This window comes from Pongo pygmaeus, chromosome 1 (assembly GCF_028885625.2).
Source record: "Pongo pygmaeus isolate AG05252 chromosome 1, NHGRI_mPonPyg2-v2.0_pri, whole genome shotgun sequence".
Lineage (NCBI taxonomy): Eukaryota > Metazoa > Chordata > Mammalia > Primates > Hominidae > Pongo > Pongo pygmaeus.
Genome location: NC_072373.2, coordinates 199,172,252 through 199,195,200, shown reverse-complemented (window position 1 = coordinate 199,195,200; position 22,949 = coordinate 199,172,252). Strand labels below are relative to the sequence as shown.

At 54.4% G+C, this 22,949-nt stretch overlaps 1 protein-coding gene across 4 annotated transcripts; it reads left to right on the top strand.

The window, feature by feature from the left end:
- The first annotated feature begins 3,177 nt into the window (after window positions 1–3,177).
- On the top strand, window positions 3,178–14,432 carry TINAGL1 (tubulointerstitial nephritis antigen like 1). 4 transcript variants are annotated; one of them, XM_054465366.1, is made up of 13 exons: window positions 3,178–3,325; window positions 3,863–4,187; window positions 6,022–6,085; window positions 9,887–9,979; window positions 10,207–10,321; window positions 11,412–11,535; window positions 11,620–11,770; window positions 11,885–12,074; window positions 12,174–12,219; window positions 12,488–12,611; window positions 12,733–12,785; window positions 13,450–13,495; window positions 13,579–14,432. In XM_054465366.1, the coding sequence occupies exons 2-13, from the start codon at window positions 3,878–3,880 to the stop codon at window positions 13,760–13,762; spliced, it is 1,500 nt and encodes a 499-aa protein (XP_054321341.1). In that variant the 5' UTR covers window positions 3,178–3,325; window positions 3,863–3,877; the 3' UTR covers window positions 13,763–14,432. The 4 variants fall into 4 exon arrangements, with proteins under 4 accessions (XP_054321341.1, XP_054321351.1, XP_054321362.1 ...); XM_054465376.1 differs by lacking the exon at window positions 12,733–12,785; XM_054465387.1 differs by lacking the exon at window positions 3,863–4,187 and having other exon boundaries at window positions 3,302–3,325.
- Window positions 14,433–22,949: the final 8,517 nt, after the last annotated feature.

Below are 22,949 nucleotides of genomic sequence, written 5' to 3'. Positions count from 1 at the left end.
AGGTTGTGGGGTGTGGGGAGCTCTGGGACTCCATGGAGAGGAGAGGCCTCTGCTCTGCTGTGTGTCCTTAGGCATGTCACTGTCCCTTTCTGGCTTCACCTCCCTCTGTAAAATTAAGAGAGCACAAGAGGGCCTCCAGGGAGCATCTGGGTACAGGTTGGTACCAACGCCCAGAGAGGGGCTACGCTGCGGGGGTCCGGAGTAAGGGAGGACAGAACCACCACAGGGACCCAGGCTACCTGCCTCTTGAAAAGCTGGAAGGGCTCAGAGGGGGAAGTCTCGCTGGTGTCTCCTCCTCTGTTGCTCTGTCCCAGGCCCTTGGATAAGGCCCCACTTTGCTCAAGAATAAGTCATTGAGTCAGCCAGGTATGGTGGCTCACGTCTGTAATCCCAGCACTTTGGGAGGCTGAGGCGGGTGGATCACAAGGTCAGGAGATCGAGACCATCCTGGCTAACACGGTGAAACCTCATCTCTACTAAAAAATACAAAAAATTAGCTGGGCGTGGTGGTGGGTGCCTGTAGTCCCAGCTACTCAGGAGGCTGAGGCAGGAGAATGGCTTGAACCCAGGAGGCACAGCTTGCAGTGGGCTGAGATCACGCCACTGCACTCCAGCCTGGGCGACAGAGCGAGACTCCATCAAAAAAAAAAAAAAAAAAAAAAAAAAAAAAAAAGTCAGTGAGTCACTAGGAGTCACTAGGAGGCAAAGGGTCAAAGGGTCATGGAAAAGGAAAGTGGGGGTGTCCAGCACCCCCGGCCCTGCCCTTTTCCTCCTCGGCCAAGGAACCCAGTGAGTCACAAAATTCCACTGGAGCGGGCTCTGTGCCAAGCTGAGTGATGGTGGGAGGCTCTGGCTCTGCTCCCATCCCCTGCTCTGAGTCCCTGCCTCTTATGCACAGACAGACAGGCAGACAAGGACAGGCAGATGGCCACAACTCCCACACAGATACACAGACACCTCTTAGACAGGGAGGCACAGGCAGGACACACACACAGACATACAAGCCAACAAGTGCACAAATGCAGGCAAACAACACATGCTGGCAGACAGACAGATCCATAATGGACACAGAAACAACATCTAGACAGATACACACACACACAGATGCACAGGTATGTAGCAGACAGGTAAATGGATAGACAAGCAGATAATCAGTCAGACAAGGACAGGCAGATAGCCAAAATATCCAGACTCACAGATACACAGGCACATAGCAGATAGACAGGTAAACACACTTCAGAAGGCCAAGGCAGGCGGATCGCTTGAGCTCAGGAGTTGGAGACCAGCCTGGGCAACATGGTGAAACCCCATCTCTACTACAAATACAAAAAAAATTTAGGCAGGCATGGCGGTGTGCACCTGTAGTCCCAGTTACTCAGGAAGCTGAGGTGGGAGGATTGCTTGAGCCCAGGAGGTCAAGGCTTCAGTGAGTCGAGATCGCGCCACTGTACTCCAGCCTGGGTGACAAAGTGAGACCTTGCCTCAAAAAACAAAACAAAACAAAACAAAAAAAACCCAGACGATCAGATGTGGACTGACAGACTCAAGCAGAAGCGGAAACACCCCACAAACACCGCAACTCAGATATACACATGCATACATGCACACAGAGATAACACACCCAGACTCACGAGGGTAGCCTATGGGGTGTGATTTTGGGCAAAAGATAGGCCAGATGTCTCTGAAGCAGCCCCCAGCCCCAGAACCATGAAAAAGTAGGTACCAGAAAAGTAGCAACCCTGGACGTGAACTCTTTTGAAAGAAAGCAGCTTTCATCTCTTACCCTGAGGATGTGACATTTACCAATACCGAGGGACCCGTCTTGCAGTAAGATGAATGGAGGTTAGATAAGAAAAGAGACTTCCCAACCAGGAGCACGTTGAGACCTGTAGTGGGTGACTAAGGGTGACTAGGGGTAAAGGAGTGGGCTGGTGGCAGGCAGGGAGCCTGTGTTCTGGCTGCACAACCTCAGGCAAGTGCATTCTTCTGAGCCTCAGTTTCCCACCTAGGCTTTGTCCTCCCAGGTCCCTGCAGGGAGCAGATGGGCAGCTCCTGGGTGTGTTAGTGCCAGTGCTAGGACCCCCGGATATTATCCCTCCACCCCCACCACCAGGGCAGGACCCCCTTGGTGACTCACCACCCAGTGGTCCATGGCAGGGGTAACCCAGCCACAGGTGCCGGTGATCCTCGGCTCTCTCCCTTCCCCCAGGGGCTGGCCAGCTCAGGATGCCCCTTGGTTTGGGGGAGGTTTGCAGGGAGGTCAGTGGGAGGGCAAAGGGAGTCCCTGATGCCTCCCCAGGGGCCAGCATGTGAGGCTCAGGCCTGGGCCTGGGAGGGTTTGTCCAGGTGTAGTCTCTTTTATCCTCTTTGCTGGTAGAGACCTCTGGCCTGAGCCCAACCTGTTGAAGAGAGGGCGTTGCACAATAGGGAGGTAAAAGGTGACTGCAGACCGGGCGGGACAGAAGCCCCATTGTTTGGGTCCCAGGCCAGCCTGGGCAAAGAAAGGTTTATGCCTGGGGCAGGAAGGAGCGCCTCTGCAGGGGGTGCCAGCTGGTAGGCCCCTTGCCTTTGGATCCTTGGAGGGGGACAGGTGCCAAGCAGGATGCCCTTGGGTTTGCTAGAGAGGGCAGTGCTCGTCTAGGGGCCCAAGCAGGCAAGGGAAGGCAGACTCAACAAGGAGTCAAAGGGTGCAGAGGCCGCCCCCACACCCTGCCCACCTCCCAGGGATGAGCCGCCCAGGGCACCTAAGGATCATACTCCTGGAATTCCAATCATTCCTAGGAGCTGGGGCGGCTATGAGGGGTGGCACCCAAGCCTAGAGGGCACAGTGGAGAGGAGTGTGCATGGCTATTTTTATTACTGAGGTGTCAGGATAGGCTTAGAGAATTTTGCCTCACATGCCCTCCCCATCATTTCCCAAACTTGTGTCCATAACCCGGAACTCGGCTGCCCATATCTCCCCTTCTCCACCAAAGCCCCTCAGTTCCACAGGGATGCCCACTGGGAAGTCCTTCCCAGTGTGAAACCGCAATCCTTCCTGCTTGGGGTTCCCCTAAGGGAACGGCTTCCACCACCGGAGACCCAGCCAGGACAATCGTGTGCTTGTCGTTTCTCCACCCTGCAAGCCCCTGAGTTGTGGGGTAGTTACTCCAGGTACAAGCCAGGCGCCCCTCCCTTCCGCCACCGCCGGGGCGGTGCAGAGGGTGGGCGGTACAAAAAGCGCCCCGCCCCGCGCTCCTCTCTTGACTTTGAGCGTCCGGCGGTCGCAGAGCCAGGAGGCTGAGGCGCGCGGGGCAGCCTGGGCCCCAGCCCACACCTTCACCAGGTAGGGACGCTCCCCTGCTCAGAGGGCGGAAGGTGTAGACCGAGAAGAAACAGGGGGAGGGGGCAGGTAGAGGAACCAAGACAGATGGCAGAGAGAGGGACAGTGGAGGGGGACAGAGGGACACAGGAACAGAAGAGAGGGGTACCCAAAGACCAGGGGAGACAGGAAAGCACAAAGTCAAGGACCCAGGTCAGGGATGGAGGCTGCTGGAGGGCAGAGAGACCCAGGACAGGAGAGAAGACCTTGGGTCCACAGGATGAGTGCTGGGTGGGAGCACCAAGAATGCCACCACCCTCATTTCCTTGTCCTTGAAGGTCCCTGCCTAGGTCAGGGAGGGGCTCCGTTTCTGCCCAGTCCCCATCCCCCTATAGCCAGGGCCCACACTCGGGGGCTCCTCTGCCCGTGTCCTGCCTGGGGACTCAGGAATCGGGATCTCCCTCCCTGCTGGGCCCTCTTGAACTCACAGCTCCAGGAAACTGGGAGACCTGTCCCTGATGTTCCAGGGAGTCTCTGCTGCCCACCATCTCTGCCCCCCAGGGCCCAGGAGCCACCATGTGGCGATGTCCACTGGGGCTACTGCTGTTGCTGCCGCTGGCTGGCCACGTGGCTCTGGGTGCCCAGCAGGGTCGTGGGCGCCGGGAGCTAGCACCGGGTCTGCACCTGCGGGGCATCCGGGACGCGGGAGGCCGGTACTGCCAGGAGCAGGACCTGTGCTGCCGCGGCCGTGCCGACGACTGTGCCCTGCCCTACCTGGGCGCCATCTGTTACTGTGACCTCTTCTGCAACCGCACGATCTCCGACTGCTGCCCTGACTTCTGGGACTTCTGCCTCGGCGTGCCACCCCCTTTTCCCCCGATCCAAGGTGGGCACTAAGATGGCCAGGAGGGTGGGTCACTTTGTCCACCTCAGACTCAGCAAGGCTCAGGAGCAAAGCTGATGGATGCACTGACATTTCCAGGGGAAGCTCTGTAGAATCTGGGACTCTTCCCTGCCCCTCTGGGAACTTTACTCTCCAGCAAGACTGAAGAAGCTCCTTAGTTAGAATTCTGATTTAGCCCAGGGAAAGGGCAGCCTCCCACATTTTCTCCCAATACTGTCTCTTTTCCAGACACGGAAGGTGCTGGCTGCACCTGCTGACTCACTCTTGGGCTGATAAGGCACATATGGGTTGCTGAGGGTCATCTTAGCCATTTTTCTGCCTTTGCTGAGGATTCTAGGATCCTGTGTCCCGAGATGGCTGCTCATACCTGGGAGATGGGTCAAATCTTTTCCTGCTTTCAGCCTCACCATCATCCTTTTCCATGCACTTGCCCCTGTCCAATAGGAGAATCACTTGCATTCCTTCCCACAGTTCCATGGGGCTTGGGCCGGCAGACTGCATACCTGAGCTGTCATCTCAAGAGTGCTGTGTTATCTTAGGACGGTTGCTTACCTTCTCTGGGCCTTGGCTTCCCCATGCTCCTCCCACTCCCCATCTCCAAGCCCTAACTTATTTAAATGGAAAAGGATCCCAGGAATGTTGTGGCTGGCATCCAAGTAAAGTAAGAGGAATCCAGGTTGGAATCATTGAAGAACTTCCCAAACAGCAGTTGGTGTGTGACCCTGCAGGATTTGTCTTCAGTTAGTTTCATTTCAGTGAGAGCTGGTGTGTGTGTGTGTGTGTGTGTGTGTGTGATATCTTCAGTTATAGTTTGGCTTCAATTTCAGTAAGAGCTGGTGTGTGTGTGTGTGTGTGTGTGTGTGTGATGTCTTCAGTTATAGTTTAATTTCAGTGAGAGCTGGTGTGTGTGTGTGTGTGTGTGTGTGTGATGTCTTCAGTTATAGTTTAATTTCAGTGAGAGCTGGTGTGTGTGTGTGTGTGTGTGTGTGTGATGTCTTCAGTTATAGTTTAATTTCAGTGAGAGCTGGTGTGTGTGTGTGTGTGTGTGATGTCTTCAGTTATAGTTTAATTTCAGTGAGAGCTGGTGTGTGTGTGTGTGATGTCTTCAGTTATAGTTTAATTTCAGTGAGAGCTGATGTGTGTGTGTGTGATGTCTTCAGTTATAGTTTAATTTCAGTGAGAGCTGGTGTGTGTGTGTGTGATGTCTTCAGTTATAGTTTAATTTCAGTGAGAGCTGGTGTGTGTGTGTGTGATGTCTTCAGTTATAATTTAATTTCAGTGAGAGCTGGTGTGTGTGTGTGTGTGTATGTGTGTGATGTCTTCAGTTATAGTTTAATTTACGTGAGAGCTGGTGTGTGTATGTGTGTGATGTCTTCAGTTATAGTTTAATTTCAGTGAGAGCTGATGTGTGTGTGTGTGATGTCTTCAGTTATAGTTTAATTTCAGTGAGAGCTGGTGTGTGTGTGTGTGATGTCTTCAGTTATAGTTTAATTTCAGTGAGAGCTGGTGTGTGTGTGTGTGATGTCTTCAGTTATAATTTAATTTCAGTGAGAGCTGGTGTGTGTATGTGTGTGTATGTGTGTGATGTCTTCAGTTATAGTTTAATTTACGTGAGAGCTGGTGTGTGTATGTGTGTGATGTCTTCAGTTATAGTTTAATTTCAGTGAGAGATGGTGTGTGTGTGTGTGTGTGTGTGAGAGAGAGAGAGAGAGAGAGAATCTTGGAAAGGTTCAAGGTACCTGATCTCTGAGGACCTGGCCAATCAGCCCCTCCTCTCTGGTTCTGGTTCCACTTCTCTTCTCTTTTCTTCCAACAGGATGTATGCATGGAGGTCGTATCTATCCAATCTTGGGAACCTACTGGGACAACTGTAACCGTTGGTGAGTGGAGTTTAGAGGGGTCTTGCTTTGTGAGCCTGTGGCTGACAGACTTGGTTCAAATCTTATCCCTGACCGCTTTTGCAAGGCAGAAATCTTTTCCCTTCTCTGAACCTCAGTTTCCTCATGTGCAACAGAGGAATTTTAACACTGACCAAGTCAACTTATCTAACATCATTCCAACAACATTCCTCAAGCATGGCCAGCCATGGGTGGCTGGCCCAGGGGTCACCCTGGAACTGAGAGTCCTTCCCCACTCCTCCTGGCCTGGGCTGGGCTACTCCTCCCAGCTATTCCTGCTGTCACCGCAGAGTCAGAGGGAGAAGGGGGCGCCAGGAAGGAAAGCTCTGACTGCAGCATCCGCTGCCCTGAGCAGATGAGGGTCAGGGATGGCTGAGCGGGCGGCCAGCCAGCCTCTAGCAGGGCCTTCCCTGAAATGTGGCCCCTTTTTCCTTCCCCACCACCCCCCACCATTCCCAGTAGGAGGAGGAAGGGGTCATGGGTACCCCCCTATTCAGTCTGAGATGAGAAGTGGAGAAGGGCCGGGTAGGAAACCCTGAATGCCTTAATAGAAATAACAGGGAGCCTGCAACTTGGAGGAGGAGGCCCTGCACCCACTCCACCCCCACTCCCTCTTTGCCTGGGACTAAGAGGCCCCAGAGAGAAGGAAACTTTTTGGAATGCATTGCGCATAAGCTATTTCCATTGCCTCACTAGGGTGAGGGGTGCCCGGGTCACAGCGAGTGAGGGAACGTTTCAGCACGTGTCTGGGTGTGCAGCGTGACTGTGTGTGCACTGTGTGTGTGTGTGTGTTCAAAAGGATAAAACATGCCTGCCCGAGTCTGCAGGTTCTGATAGGATGGCTCTGGATGTTGAGGGGTTAATGCGCTCTCTCTCTCTCTCTCTCTCTCTCTCTCTCTCTCTCTCACTGCTGTCCCTGGCCCCTTAGGCCCCCTCTGGAATGCTGGGACCTGCTACCACCGGCCCTGCCTGGACCTGTGTGGGCAGCCCTGGGGGCAAAGGAGGAGATGGCAGGAAAGGACGGAACAGCCTACTGCCCTTTCCTCAGGAAGGCTCTGGGGGCGAGGGTGGGGGAGTGTCCAGGGTGTCGGAGCCCTCAAAGGATGCTTCCAAAGTCTAGTCGGGTGCTGCTGCCTAGGTGTGCAGAGGGGGAACAGCCTGGTGTGCAGAGAGGGAAAGGAAGGATGAGGAAAGCCTTCCCGGCCCGCAGACTCCTCTGGCCCTCCCCAGCAGTGCCCCCGCCTCTCCTGCGGCTGGAAAGCCCAGCCATACTGGGTCTTGCCTCCCCTTGAGGCTCCTTAAAAGGCAACATTGGAGGTGGGAGCCTCGGGCAGCTTGGAAGGAGGCAGTTCAGCATCTTGTAATAACAGAGTTATGAGCTTGTAAAAGCATTATAGAATTCATAGAATGCAACCCTTCAGTCGGCACCTATTATTAAAGACCTACTGCGTGACAGGCACTATGCTGAGCTCAGGAGATGGAGCAGGAATGCAACAGACACAGTCCTTGTCCCACTTCTAGTGTAAGATGAAGGACATGGAAAGAGAGCAAATGAGTATATCCTGACAAGCTGCCCAGTGTTATAGGGAAAAGAGAGGATAACGGGGGTCCCAGTTTAGAGTAGGGAGTGGGTGGGAAAGCCACTCTGAGGAAGGGACATTTATGCTGAGACCAGGGAGAAGGATAGAAGAGGCCTGGCCTAGGCAGAGGGAGTGGCTCATGGGAAGGCCGGGAGGTGACTGAGCTCATTTTAGCTGGAGCTGGGGTAGGGGAGAGACATCCCAAGGAGGTGCAGGCCACTTTCCGTGGGTCACATCAGCTGTGCCAAGGATTCTGCATTTTGCTTGGAGTCACAGGAAGCCACGTAGAGAGCACACGGGTCTGATTTACGTTCTTCAAAGACCTCTCTGGCTTTGGGGTGGGTAGGGAGGGGATGGCCGGGAATTCTAAAGGGGTAGCGGACTTGGTGAATAAGGCAGTGCCGTGGTCCAGGTGAGAGGTGATGATGGACGGGAGTAGGGTGGCCACAGTGGAGGGGCGAGAGGTAGGTGGATTCCTCATGTGCCATCTCCAAGCCCTGCTGATGGAGGACATGTGGGCGGACACCACAGACCACACGGAGCTCTGATGTGAACAACCGGGTGCCATTTTCAGAGTTGAAGATGTTAGGAAAGAGCAGGCTTGTGGGAGGCAGACGGGCTATTTTGAGTTTGAGATGCCTTTTGCACATCCAGAGATGTCAGAAGGTCAGTGAGATATGAGTCTGAAGCTCTAGAGAAGTGGGGTCTGGGATTCCTGTAACAGAATGGTGATAGTAGATATTAATTCTGAGCACTTAACGATGGGTCAGGCCCAGTGCTAAATGCTTTACAAGCCTATCATTAAATCCCTGGAAAGTGGTACCACTGTATTATACTCATTTTATAGACAAGGGCATTGAGGGAGACAGAGCTTGAATGATTCTCCTAAGATCACACAGCCAGTGGGCTGAAACCCAGCATTTGAATTCCAGAACCCATGCTCTTAGTCAATTCAGCATATGGCCTCAGTCATTGACTCAGTTAACAAATATTCATTGGGTGCTTACTATGTGCTAGGTTTTGTTTTCCTAGGCCCTGAAAATACCAAACAATACCTGCCCTCAAAGAATTTACACCCTATGAGGAAACAGGTATAAGCAATATAAACAGGCCAGGCCTGTGGCTCACACCTGTAAATCTCAGCACTTTGGAAGGCCGAGGCAGGTGGATCACTTGAGGCCAGGAATTTGAGACCAGCCTGGGCAACATAGCAAAACCCCATCTCTACAAAAATTGCAAAATTTAGCTGGGTGTGGTGGTGCACACCTGTAGTCTCAGCTATTTAGGAGGCTGAAGTGGGATGGCCATTTGAGCCTGGGAGGCAGAGACTGCAGTGAGCCGAGATCACACCACTGCATTCCAGCCTGGGCAACAGAGCAAGACCCTGTCTCAAAAAAGAAAAAAAAAAAGCAGGGAGGGTGGGGAGCAAGCAGATCGGTGTGAACCATCAGGGGCCAGCCTTGTTGGAGCCTTAGAACCAGAACTAGAAGGAGGAGGGGATCAGGGGGCAGGAGGACAGAACGTGCAGGGCCTTTTCATCACCAAACTTTGGCTCTTATTCTTTGATGTGAAGCCAGTGGAGGGTTTTGGGCAGAGGAACAACGTGATGTGACTTAGGTTTAGCAGGGTCACTCTGGCAGCTGTGTTAAAAATACCCTGGGAAGCGGGGCAAGCGGCAGATGCATGGAGCACCCACAGTGAGAAGGCCACAGCAGGCATCCAGGTGAGAGGTGATCGGACCTGGGGGCGCTGCAGGCGAGAATGAGGGTGGTTCGGATTCTGGATGCGTTTTTAAGGTAGACCCACAGGATCAGCATGGGAGAGGAAGTCAGCGGGGACTGCCAGGTTTGGGACCCAAACTCCAGGAAGGATAGAGTTGCCGTTTTCTGAGAACTGTAGGGGGAATAAGTGTGGGAGATCAGGAATTCGGTTCAGGGAGTGTTCTGGTTCAGGGTAGTGGTGTTGAGTAGCCATGAGATCCTTGACTCTGGCGTTCAGGCAGAGATCTGGGCCACAGATATAAACTTGAGAATCATGAACTAGACGTTGACATTTAAAGCCACCAGGCTGGATGGGATCACCTAGAGATTCTCCCATAGTCACTTGCACAGACTCCTTGGCCCATGTTAACCTCTGAGGCCACATTCCTTCAAAGTATCCCCAGTCCCCCACTTACCCTTTCCTTCTCTCCTTTTCTCGCCAGCACCTGCCAGGAGAACAGGCAGTGGCAGTGTGACCAAGAACCATGCCTGGTGGATCCAGACATGATCAAAGCCATCAACCAGGGCAACTATGGGTGAGAGGCCCTAGAAGCACCCTCAGTGGGCACACATGCATACTCATGCATGTATACACGCATGCTGTGCTGTGGGGCACGTCCAGCAGGCCACTCCTACACCCCTACACCCAGATTTGATTGTGTGTGCACTCAGCCACTGTGCGTCTCTCCCACCCACATGCACCTACCCCAAGGACCCTGAGCCCTGGCAGATCTGTGACTTCCTTCCATCCCCTCTCCTTCAGCTGGCAGGCTGGGAACCACAGCGCCTTCTGGGGCATGACCCTGGATGAGGGCATTCGCTACCGCCTGGGCACCATCCGCCCATCTTCCTCGGTCATGAACATGCATGAAATTTATGTAAGTCCATCCTTTCCCACAATCCTGCCATCTCCCCATGGCTCAGAACCTCAGGGATGCTGGCCCTGTGCCCTGCTCCTCCAAGGGCCTGGACCATCCCCTACTACAAGGCTGTGTGTCCCTGGGCAAGTTACTCCCCTTCTCTGGGCCTCTGTTCCCTGCTTCCACAGGATGTGCTGCGCTGGAAGAACTGATGCTCAGATTGAATTTTGTGGTCCTAGCATCGGCTCCCCCCTGATCTCTCCAGCATGGGAAAAATGCTGTTGGTCTCAGTACAGCTGGGTTAGGGCCCAAGGGGACAGGGGGTCACCTTGGTATTTTGGGAAGGGAAGGACACACACTCCTCCAGCTGTGGCCAGAGGGCAGCAGTTCTCGGAAATAAACGCCGATTCAGCGGAACCCCAAGGGAGGAGAGGGCTTCTGCCTTCCCACCAGTGGGACCCTCTGGGAGAGGAATGAGAACCAGGCCCAAAGTGAAAGGGTGAGGAAGGGGAGCTTCAGCAGGCCTGGACTGGGACATGTGCTGGAGCATTTGTCCATCAGCGGCAGGCAGCGGGGAGGCAGGGGCTGGCAGGAGTGGCCCTCCCTGCGGAGACTTCGGCCTTGGGTGACCAGACCCTGGCCCTGCCCTTATTCCCCTGGGCCTCTGGCTATTTTCTGCCTCCTGCTGTTTGTGTTGGCAGTCTGCCTGGTCACGGGACCCTACTGCCTCTTCCCTCCCCTGCCCTTTGGGGCCTGAAGCTAAGGCCTGAAGAAAGCTAAGGCCGATCAGAAGGTGAAGAGGAAAGAGACAGGGATTGAGAATGGAAAGCTGAGGGACCTGGCCTGGCCACTTCTCTGTGCCTGGCCTCAGCTGCCTCATCTGGGAAGCAGGACTAGTCACCCCCACCTGATACCTGGGAGGCACTAAATGGTGCTTGGTTCTTCAACACAAGTCAAAGTTGGAGGCAGCTGGAATCCTGCAGTAGCAGGAGGGCTCAAGATTAAACTGCAGAAGGCCCTGGACTTGGTGGCCCTCCAGTGCCAATGGGCACCTGAGGGGCAGGCCAGGGCAGAGCAGGAGGCAGACAGGGCAACCTTTATCCTGCAGACAGTGCTGAACCCAGGGGAGGTGCTTCCCACGGCCTTCGAGGCCTCTGAGAAGTGGCCCAACCTGATTCATGAGCCTCTTGACCAGGGCAACTGCGCAGGCTCCTGGGCCTTCTCCACAGCGGGTAAGCCAAGGGCAAGGGCTGGCGCCTGGGAGAGGAGGGCCAAGTCCTGAGCCTCCTGACAGCCCCTACGTCTCACCCCACCAGCTGTGGCATCCGATCGTGTCTCAATCCATTCTCTGGGACACATGACGCCTGTCCTGTCGCCCCAGAACCTGCTGTCTTGTGACACCCACCAGCAGCAGGGCTGCCGCGGTGGGCGTCTCGATGGTGCCTGGTGGTTCCTGCGTCGCCGAGGGTATGCAGCAACAGGGCACGTGGGCAGAGAAGAGGGCAAGGAGCTCCGTGGGCGTGGCCTGGGCCATGATGCACTGAGTCTTTCTGCCTTTGCTCCCTCTTGCTGCCTTTGCAGGGTGGTGTCTGACCACTGCTACCCCTTCTCGGGCCGCGAACGAGACGAGGCTGGCCCTACGCCCCCCTGCATGATGCACAGCCGAGCCATGGGTCGGGGCAAGCGCCAGGCCACTGCCAGCTGCCCCAACAGCCATGTTAATAACAATGACATCTACCAGGTCACTCCTGTCTACCGCCTTGGCTCCAACGTAAGTCAGCACTTGGGTGAGGGCGCCGAGGCAGGAGGGTTGTGAAAGCCTGGAGTCTCACCCCTGACGGATGCTCTCTGTCCATCCCCTGCCCTCCAGGACAAGGAGATCATGAAGGAGCTGATGGAGAATGGCCCTGTCCAAGGTAAACCCCCTCATCCAGCACCCTGGTTCCAGAAGCTTGTGCCTGCTTGAGACTGGGCACAGTGGCACAAGTGGTCTGCACAGCATTCAGCAGCATGTCCAGTGGGGCTGGGAGTAGGGGGTCCTCCCCTCCCACAGGCAGTGCCTGGAGGGAGCACTTAGAGCTTTGGTATGGAGGGACCCTGGTGCCTGGGCACACCTCAACAGACTCAGGCACCAGTGCCTGTACCAATGGGCTGAGTGGACCCTACCTTGACATCTGCCCACAGCCCTCATGGAGGTGCACGAGGACTTCTTCCTATACAAGGGAGGCATCTACAGCCACACGCCAGTGAGCCTTGGGAGGCCAGAGAGATACCGCCGGCACGGGACCCACTCAGTCAAGATCACAGGGTGAGGGGCGTGTGGGCAGAGGGGGTTGGGGACAGCAGGGTTTGTGCGAGGGGCTCTGGAGCCTGCCTTGGGTTCTTACAACCTCTCTAAAGAGCCAGGACTGCTCTCATCATTTCAATAGGGAGAAAACTGAGACTCAGAAAGAGAAAGGACTTGCCCTGGGTCGAACTGAAGGTTGGGAGCCTCTGAAGGCTTTTTTAGGAACCGTTCCTTCCTGACATCGGGATAAAATAACCCCAATGAAATATGAAGAGAGCCTCAGGAGTTTCTCAACTTCTCCCCACCTCAGCACCTGTCCCAGCTCTGCCTGACCCACCGAGTGACCTGGGAGGTTGCTCCCCTGGCCTCAGTTTCCCTATCCGATTTAGGGAATATAGATGTTAGGATCACTGACTTCAATGAACTCAGTGAAATGTGCTTTACGGTGGGAATTGGGGGTCTCTAAGATACCCATATTCTCAGAGTGTCTTTCTTCTGGCCCTTTGCACCTACCCCTCCCTGGATACCCAAGTGAGGGAGGGCAGGTGGATGTGTGGTCCCACAGAACGGGCCCCCAGGAGGTGGGTCTCTGGAGGACCCAGGTTCCCTCCTCTTCTGCTCACCTCCCCTCCACTTGTCCCGTTGGTGCCCCATCCCCTCCCGTGCTGGGCCTGGGTACACCGACTTACAGATGTGAGAGTGAGGGAGATGCAGAGAGGTACAGAGACCTGCCTGAGCCCTAAGGGTGTACCCAACCCTCCAAAGGCAACTGGGGGCTGGATGGGGCAGGTTTCCTGGATTGGAGCTCCTGAGAGCAGGTAGACCCAGCGCCCTTCCCTCTCCCCTGCTCTGCCCGCAGATGGGGAGAGGAGACGCTGCCAGATGGAAGGACGCTCAAATACTGGGTGAGGCTGCTGACCCTTTCCCCGCCCCCTCTTCCCCTCGCCCCACTCCCATTCCCCTTCTCACCACCCCTCCTTATTCCCAGACTGCGGCCAACTCCTGGGGCCCAGCCTGGGGCGAGAGGGGCCACTTCCGCATCGTGCGCGGCGTCAATGAGTGCGACATCGAGAGCTTCGTGCTGGGCGTCTGGGGCCGCGTGGGCATGGAGGACATGGGTCATCACTGAGGCTGCGGGCACTACGCGGGGTCCGGCCTGGGATCCAGGCTGAGGGCCGGCGGAAGAGGCCCCAATGGGGCGGTGACCCCAGCCTCGCCCGACAGAGCCCCGGGCGCAGGCGGGCGCCAGGGCGCTAATCCCGGCGCGGGTTCCGCTGACGCAGCGCCCCGCCTGGGAGCCGCGGGCAGGCGAGGCTGGCGGAGCCCCCAGACCTCCCAGTGGGGACGGGGCAGGGCCTGGCCTGGGAAGAGCACAGCTGCAGATCCCAGGCCCCTGGCGCCCCCACTCAAGACTACCAAAGCCAGGACACCTCAAGTCTCCAGCCCCACTACCCCACCCCACTCCTGTATTTTTTTTTTTTTTTTTTTTGACAGGGTCTTGCTCCGTTGCCCAGGCTGGAATGCAGTGGCCCATCAGGGCTCACTGTAACCTCCCACTCCTGGGCTCAAGTGACCCTCCCACCTCAGCCTGTCAAGTAGCTGGGACTACAGGTGCACCACCACACCTGGCTAATTTTTGTATTTTTTGTAAAGGGGGGGGGGGTCTCACTATGTTGCCCAGGCTGGTCTCGAACTCCTGGGCTCAAGCGGTCCACCTGCCTCCGCCTCCCAAAGTGCTGGGATTGCAGGCATGAGCCACTGCACCCAGCCCTGTATTCTTATTCTTCAGATATTTATTTTTCTTTTCACTGTTTTAAAATAAAACCCAAGTATTGATAACTACAGTGTCTTGGAACCTCTGGGAGTGGAAAGCCAAGCCAAAGTTGGGGTGGCAGTGGTTAGACAGCAGAAAGGACTGCCTGAGGTGTTGCTGGTTGGCAGGAGTGGGGGGACTGGAAATCCTAACTTCCATTCAGCCCTAATTGTCAATGCCCTGGGCACTGACTCACTTGGGGGAGGGGCAAGGATGGCATGGCCTTTGGCCCTAGAGAGAAACCTGAACCGTGGGAACCACCTTTCAGACGCTGAGTCAGCTGCCGCCTGAAGGGGGAGCCCTGCACTCCTATCAGCTGAACCGGTGCCAGTGCCCAGCAGGCAAGGGGGGGGCAGAGCCCTCAGAAGCTGGAGCCTCTGTCTCTGTAGATCAGTCTCTCCAAGCCACCCAGGCAAGGGGGGCCTCTCCTCAGCCTGCTCTTGGGCCAAGCTGAGCCTGCTTCCCACCCCACCTCCCCAGATTCCCAGTGCCAGCACAATAAGCCAGGCCTCAGCCTGGCTCCAAGGCCATCAGAACCCACCCGCCCAACCTCGTCACCAGCTCCTTGCTGCCTCTCAAATGCCCAGTACACATGCAGACTGCCAGACATTCGCTCACGCTGCTCCCCGGGCCAGATGCCCTTCCATGCCACCACTCCTTGTCCCGCTCCAAGGTTCCTTCTTCCAGACAGTGCCTGTGAAGGGCCACTGAAGTGCCAGAGGCTGTGCAAGGAGCCCAGGCCACCCCATCCCCATCCGGCGTGGGTTAGACCCTCCCTCAAATCATCTGCACTCTGCCCTTCACCCAATATTTCAGGTATCTGGCATCTATTGACCTTCCCCATTACGCTGGAAGTTCCTAGAGGGCAGGGATGGTCTGTTTCATTAGTTGGTCCTGGTACCCACACCGAAACCCTGGTATAGGATGGCCCTCCAGTGTGTGGAATGACTGAGTGGATATGGCCCATTGTTTTACCTCCACGCCCCTCCCAAGCCTCCACTGCGTCCCTCTGGGCACAGACGCCAGGCTGGTGCTCCTTCCCTTCTGGGAACTCAAGGGCCTGTGCCTGGGAGGGGGATCCCCGAGAACAAGGAATCCTCCCCGCCGCCACCTCCAGCCAGAGGGGAGGCAGGGGCACCCTGAGTCGCCGAGGGACTGCGGCAGGGAGGTCCCCGGGGGCCCCTGGCAGCCCTTCAGGACCGCCGCGTCCACCGTTCCTCACGGGCATCACCTGAAAGGAATGCGGGCGCCCGATAAGTGGCCGCCTTTGTCTCGCTTCCTGTTTGCCAGGACGTCCAGAGCCCGGCTCCAGCGGCCCGCCCGCCCGTCCCCAGGGAGCCAAGGCCAGCGGGGAGCCTCGAAGGGGCCGCGGCCCCTGCGCACCCGCTCAGTGGCCCCAGGACCCGCCCCGCAGGAAAAACCCCGTTCGGAGGCAGCTCGGTGGCCCCGCGAGGCTGGAATTTTCTACGGGTACCTTCCAAGGAAGCTCTGGGGGGCGGGGACGGTTGGGCGCGGCCCGCCGGGTCTCAAGGCTGAGGCTAAGGCTCCGGCTCCAGCTCCGCCCGCCCTGGCGCTGCGGACCCGTGTTGATACCAGAAAGGGGTCCAGATCCAGACCCCAGGAGAGGGTTCTTGGATCTCGTGAAAGAAAAAATTAGAGGTGAATCCCTGCAGTAAAGTGAAAGCAAGTTTATTAGGAAAGTAAAGGCATAAAAGAATGGCCACTCCGGCAGGGCGCGGTGGTTCACGCCCGTAATCCAAGCACTTTGGGAGGCCGAGGCGGGCGGTTCCCGCGGTCAGGAGGGGCCAGGCTGACCCCCAGTGTCAGAGACCTCTGAACCACAGCAATTCCATCTTGAATAGGGGCTGGGTAAAATAAGACTGAGATCTACTGGGCCGCATTCACAGACAGCTAGACATTCTAAGTTACAGGGTGAGATAGGAGGTCGGCAAAAGATACAAGTCATAAAGATCTTGCTGATAAAACAGGATGTGGAAAGAAGCCGGCCAACAGGCGCGGTGGCTCATGCCTGTAATCCCAGCACTTTGGGAGGCTGAGGTGGGCGGATCACAAGGTCAGGAGATCTAGACCAGCCTGACCAATATGGTGAAACCCCGTCTCTACCGAAAATATAAAAATTAGCCGGGCGTGGTGGTGTGGGCCTGTAATCCCAGCTACTCAGGAGACTGAGGCAGCAGAATCGCTTGAACCCGGGAGGCGGAGGTTGCAGTGAGCTGAAATGGTGCCACTGCACTTGAGCCTGGGCAACATAGCGAGACTCCATCTCAAAAAAAAAAAAAAGAAGAAGAAAAGAATGGCTACTCCATAGAGCAGCCCCGAGGGCAGCTGGTGTCCCATATTTATGGTTATTTCTTGATTATCTGCTAAACAAAGCGTGGATCATTCATGCCTCCACTTTTTACAGCATATAGGGTCACTTACTGACATTGCCATGACATTTGTAAACTGTCATGGCACTGGTGGGAGTGCAGCAGTGCAGCAGTGAGGACGACTAGAGGTCACTCTCGTGCCATCTTGGTTTTGGTGGGTTTTGGCCGGCTTTTTTTTTTTTTTTTTTTTTTTGAGATGGAGTCTTGCTATGTTGCCCAGGCTGGAGTGCAGTGGTGCGATCTCAGCTCACTGCAAGCTCCGCCTCCCGGGTTCACGCCATTCTCCTGCCTTAGCCTCCCGAGTAGCTGGGACTACAGGTGCCCGCCACCATGCCCGCCACCACAACCGGCGAATTTTGTTTTTTATTTTTAGTAGAGATGGGGTTTCTCTGTGTTAGCCAGGATGGTCTCGATCTCCTGACCTCGTGATCCGCCCACCTCAGCCTCCCAAAGTGCTGGGATTACAGGCGTGAGCCACTGCACCTGTTGGCCGGCTTCTTTCCACATCCTGTTTTATCAGCAAGATCTTTGTGACTTGTATCTTTTGCCGACCTCCTATCTCATCCTGTGACTTAGAATGCCTAGCTGTCTGAGATTGCAGCCCAGTAGGTCTCAGTCTTATTTTACCCAGCCCCTATTCAAGATGGAGTTGCTGTGGCTCAGAGGTCTCTGACAGTGGGGCGTCAGCCTGGCCCCTCCTTAGCCTTGTTCCTGGGGCCAGCGAGCCCAGGCCCACCTGGGCCAGTCCTGCAGTGGACAAGGGTGCGGATAGGGCTGGAGATGCCCTAGCCGCGGCCTCAACAACCTCCATCAGCCACCCCTGCTCCTCTGATGTTGGGCATGGGTGTGTTGTTATAAAGAGCGAGGCTTTACCTCAAGCACCCCAAACCTGATTACTGCCCCTGAATCTGCCTCTAAAGAAACCCTGGTCCCGCAGCCCCTTGCTGTGTGTCATGGGGCCAGTCCTTCCCTTTCGCAGGGCCAAGGGTGTGGGATGTTAGACAGAGCTGGGTTTGAACCCCTACTCTGTCCGGCTGTGTGTATTATCGGACAGGTTTTTCCAACTTAAATGGGGGACAGTAATATTCACCTACCTCCTGGGGTTGGCTGGAGGATTAAATGAGACAAAACATGCTAAGCCTTTAGCTCAGTGCTTGGAACTCATTAAGGGCTTAATAAATGGTAACAGCAACAGCGATGATCGTTTTAAGAGATTGGACCTGATAATATAAAGGCTTTTTATAATGAGCTAAACATTCATTGAGTGCTTAACCGTAGGTTTCTGCCAGCATGTTGTTCTGAATGCTTTACATACATTGTCTCATTTAAGCATCCCCAAACCCAAAAAACAAAACAAAACAAAAAACTATTTCCAGAAGCATAGAGAAAAGCAAGTAAGTTGCTGAATGTCGTACCTTTAATAATTGCAGCAGGATTCAAACCCAAGTCACCTAAATCCTCACACTCATCAACTCTGTATTAAGATTAATAGTGATATTCCAATGTCCTTCCCCAAGCCCTTTCCCTGTCTGGCAAGCTCTTATTCATCCTTCAAAACCCAGCTCAAATGTCCCCCCTCTGGAAAGCCTTTCCTGGTACCCATCCTCGGGATCTCCGGGGACTCCTCCATACACACCTGGCACAGAGGGAGTATCTGTCAACAACTTCTCCTCCTACAGGCGGATGGGGCAGCGATTTTTTCTTTTTCAGCTCCATCCTTTCCTGACCACCAAATATTTCACTTGGGCATTCATTCTGGCCGCCTGTGGGGCTCTGCCGGGGTCCCTAGGCACCTGACTCTAATCTCCCAGGGGCTGCTAAGTTACATGACTTCACAAGTGCTGATGCCTCACATCTTCTTGGGATCTTGCCAAACCCCCATCTCTGCCTGGTGCCCATTAAGGGAAAGGAATTCATGCCTACCGAGCCTGCAGTGAGCCACACTTTGGACTACGTGCTTCACTCACTTTAGCTCCTTCGATCCTACCCCCGTCCCTAGGAGGAAGTGTATGCCTAGAAACCCGATGTCAACAAGTGAGACAACTCTCAGACTCTACGAGAGGGGTAAACCTCCAAATTGTAAGGAGGGCAAGTGGGCCCAGGCACAGCTGGAACCAGGGACCCAAAAACTGCCAGGACACACCCTCTCTGTCTCTCTCACTCTGCCTCTCTTTTCTCTGCCTTTCTCTCTACCTTTGCCATGAGGAGGGATTTGTGGCCAATGACAACTCCTGAGCCTCCCAATCCACAGCCATGTTCTCAGTACTGATTCAAAATAGAGAAGTCTTTTGATTGGCCAGACTCCAGTCAGGTGTCCACCTGTGGGACAGTCACCTGTGGCCGAGGGACAAGGTCATGGAAATCATGGCAGCCCTTGCCAAACCAGTGTTTAGGGGAGGAGATCCTCAAAGAAGGAGGATCCAGGGGAAAGGAGGAATGCCAAACAGATTGAGGTAGCAGGGGAGACTTAATTCCAGGAATGGGGTCTCAATGATTACTACCCCTTCCCTAGAAATTTCTGCATAAACTGCCCCTTAATCTTTGCACAATTTAAAGTGGGTGTAAGTGTGACTGCAAAACTGCCCTGAACTGCTACTCTTGGCCTACGGGTAGCCCTACTCTGCAGGAGCAGTCACGGAGCTGTGACATTCCTCTTCAATAAAGCCGTTTTCTTCTACCTTTGGCTTGCCCTTGAATTCTTTCCTGGGCAAAACCAAGAACTCAGTGGGCTAAGCTCCACTTTGGGGACTGTGTCCCCTGCATCAAAATGACAGAAATGGGTCCACAAAAGCTAGGAACTACTCTTACCTCCATTTGACAGATAAGGAGATGGAGGCTCAGGGAGGGGATGTGACTTGTCAAGTCACACTGCTGGTAAGCGCTGGAGCTAGATGCAGACCCCACTTTATGAAAATCTGGGGCTCTGACACCAACACCCAAGCCAGTATCTTTCCAAAGTAAAACAAGGCTGAGTCTGAAGAGGACTTCTAGGGAAGCATCCTGCTTCCTGCTCCAGAGGGCTGCAGCCTGGCTCCCACCATAGGATGGGATGAGATGGTAAACCGAATATGCCAGTGGGCACATCAGAGAGATGGGTCCCAGGGGAGCAATGCTGAAGATACGCACTGTAGGGAAGGGCTGCTATTACCTCCCTTTTACAGGGAGGAGACTGAGGCTGGGGTGGGGGTGGGGGTGGGGGAAGGAGAAGTGACTTGCCTGAGGACACATTGCTAGGAAGTCGTGGGCAACCTCATTTGTCAGACTCCAAAGCCGGAGCTTTTTCTAAGCTGTGTCTGGGTGTATACACAGAGCCGGAGCTTTTTCTGAGCTGTGTCTGGGTATACACCCAGCCACTCTTCAGCTTGTACCTAAGCAGGCTCTTTGGCCTCCGGTTCTGTGCACAGATGGCCTGGATCTGAAGTTTGGGGCTTGCAGAAGTTGCTGATCAAGGTGCAACTGAAGGGAGGGGCAGTGGTGGGGGTTATGTAACACTCAGGTGGTCTTGGCCTGGGGCTGCAGGGAGGTGCTAGCGTCTGCAGAGTGCAAGCCGAATCACTGCTCATCTTGTCAAGTTCAAAAGCCTCCTCCTCTGAGAAGCTTTTTTTTTTTTTTTTTTTTAGAGAGAGAGAGAGTCTCGCTGTCGCCCAGGCTGGAGTACAGTGGCAGGATCATGGCTCACTGCAGCCTCGACTTCCTAGGCTCAAGCAATCCTCCAACCTCAGCCTCCCAAATAGTTGGGAATACTACCACTATTTGGCATACGAACACACCTGGCTAATTAAAAAAAAAATTTTTTTTTTTAGAGATGGGGTCTCACTATGTTGCCCAGGCTGGTCCAGAGCTCCTGGCTCAAGTGGTCCTCCTGCCTCCATCTCCCAAAGTGCTGGGATTGAGAAGGCTTTTTGGCTCCCCAGGACAACCCTCATCCATCATCGAGACTCTACTCTCACACCACTTCCTCCATCATAGTCCAGCATGGGAGCTGTCCATACCCTTCCTGACGTGGGGTTCTGAGAGCAGGGCTGTGCCTCACTCTCTCTGCTCTCAGTGTTGCCTAAAACTATACTGGACATGGAAGAGACACCAGACCCGTTTGCTGGAGGATGGAGGAAGTGAATGAATGTGGATGCCCACTTGGCGGCGCCAACCTCAGCAGTGTCAACCTCCGCAGCAACCCTGCCCCCTGGTGGCTGAGTCCACACCTCCCCCTGCTGCAGCCTAGAGAAGCAGTGGAGAGAAGCCACCTGTGCAGATTCTCAGACCTGAGCACCTGCTGTGAGTTCGTGTCTTACTCTTTGGAGCCAAAACTGTTCTGTGAGGCCTGGAGACTGGCACAGGGGGACAAAGAAGGATGGGACAGAGCTGGGAATGGATCTCAGTTCGTCCGACTCCAGAGGCTAACTCATTGCTGTGGCCCCACTTGTCACCTTTCACCCAGATGTTGTGCTCCAGCCTGGCCAGGAGAGACTCTGAGTTTGGCTCTTTTTTTTTTTTTTTTTTTTTTTTTAAAGACAGGGCCTCGCTTTGTTGCTCAGGCTAGAGTGCTGGAGTGCAGTAGCGCGATCATGGCTTGCTGCAACCTTGACCTTCCAGGCTCAAGCAGTCCTCCTTTGGGAGGCTGAGGCGGGCGGATCACCAGGTCAGGAGTTCAAGACCAGACTGACCAATATGGTGAAACCCTGTCTCTACTGAAAATACAAAAAATTAGCCAGGCGTGGTGGCAGGCACCTGTAATCCTAGCCACTTGGGAGGCTGAGGCAGGAGAATTGCTTGAACCTGGGAGGCGGAGCTTGCAGTGAGCCAAGACCACCCCCACAGTACTCCAGCCTGGGCAACAGAGTGAGACTCTGTCCTAAAAATAAAAATTAAATTAAAATTTAAAAAATAAGGAAAAGGAGAAACGAGCTTGCCCACTGAGAGCTGGACTGAAGAAATCAGTATCTAGGCCGGGTGCAGTGGCTCACGCCTGTAATCTCAGCACTTTGGGAGGCCAAGGCAGGCGGATCACAAGGTCAGGAGTTTGAGACCAGCCTGGCCAACATGGAGAAACCCCGTCTCTACTAAAAATACAAAAATTAGCTGGGTGTGGTGGTGGGCACCTGTAGCCCCAGCTACTTGGGAGGCTGAGGCAGGAGAATCGCTTGAACCCAGGAGGTGGAGGTTGCAGTGAGCTGAGATCGCACCACTGCACTCCAGCCTGGGCAACAGAGCGAGACTTTGTCTCCCAAAGAAAGAAAGAAAGAAAGAAATCAGTATCTAATGAATGACAACAGGGATGTGCAAAGTCACCTTAAAAGGCCAGGCTAACTCTAGCTCCTGAGAAAGATTCTTTGCTTGGCCTAACTTTAGTCAGGCTCTTGAATCTTCTCCTAAGCCCATCTGAGCATTTCCTTGTAAAATTAGGTTTTAGCAAAAGAACTCCACTTAATCTATTTAGGCAGAACACCTCATCCTCTACATCTGATAATCCTTGATATCTGATCAGGTTGCTCGTCTTCCACCCTTCCCCAGGTGATGTCTGCTTACCCAGGCCTGTCTTCAGCAAGAATCCTGTTAAGTCATTTTAGTCAGAATCCCCCTTAGTCCTGCTGTTTCTTCTTAGTAATTTTTCCATCCACTGGCCGCCACCCTGCTCCATGACTATAAACTCCCACTTGCCCATTCTGTATTCAGAATCGAACCCAGTCTCTCTCCCCCCACTGCAACACCCCTGTTGCAGTGGTCCCTATACCTCTCAAAATGGTCCTGAAATAAATCTTCCTTATCATGCTTTCACAAGTATCATTGAATAATTTTTTCTTTAATGGTCCTAGAGAAGTTGGCAGGCACCATGGTGGAAATATTGACTCAACTAAATAGTGAAGTATCCACAGACAAAGATGAGTCTCCATGATCCCAGGATGCTGAGTGTTGTCCAGGGAGAGTCAGCTTGGCTGTCGGACCAGTGACCAAGCTGAGCCTTGTGTTCAGATGGACGGAGGGTATTCCTGATGGACTCTGAGGATGGTCCTTTCCCCATGGCAGGCTGCTGCTCTGGAGACCTAGGTGTGGTGGGCTTTGTTAGCCTGGGGCCATAAACTCAGGGTTTCAGCCTCAAATACCATTGGGACTTGGCAGATGCATGAGGAAGCCAGGAGTATCAGAGAATAGGGAGTA

Coding starts and splice junctions, on each gene's coding strand:
- TINAGL1 (XM_054465366.1), top strand. CDS start 3,878: ATGTGGCGATGTCCACTGGGGCTACTGCTGTTGCTGCCGCTGGCTGGC. Junction 6,086..9,886: donor TGGGACAACTGTAACCGTTG/GTGAGTGGAGTT, acceptor TTTTCTCGCCAG/CACCTGCCAGGAGAACAGGC. Junction 10,322..11,411: donor TGAACATGCATGAAATTTAT/GTAAGTCCATCC, acceptor TTTATCCTGCAG/ACAGTGCTGAACCCAGGGGA.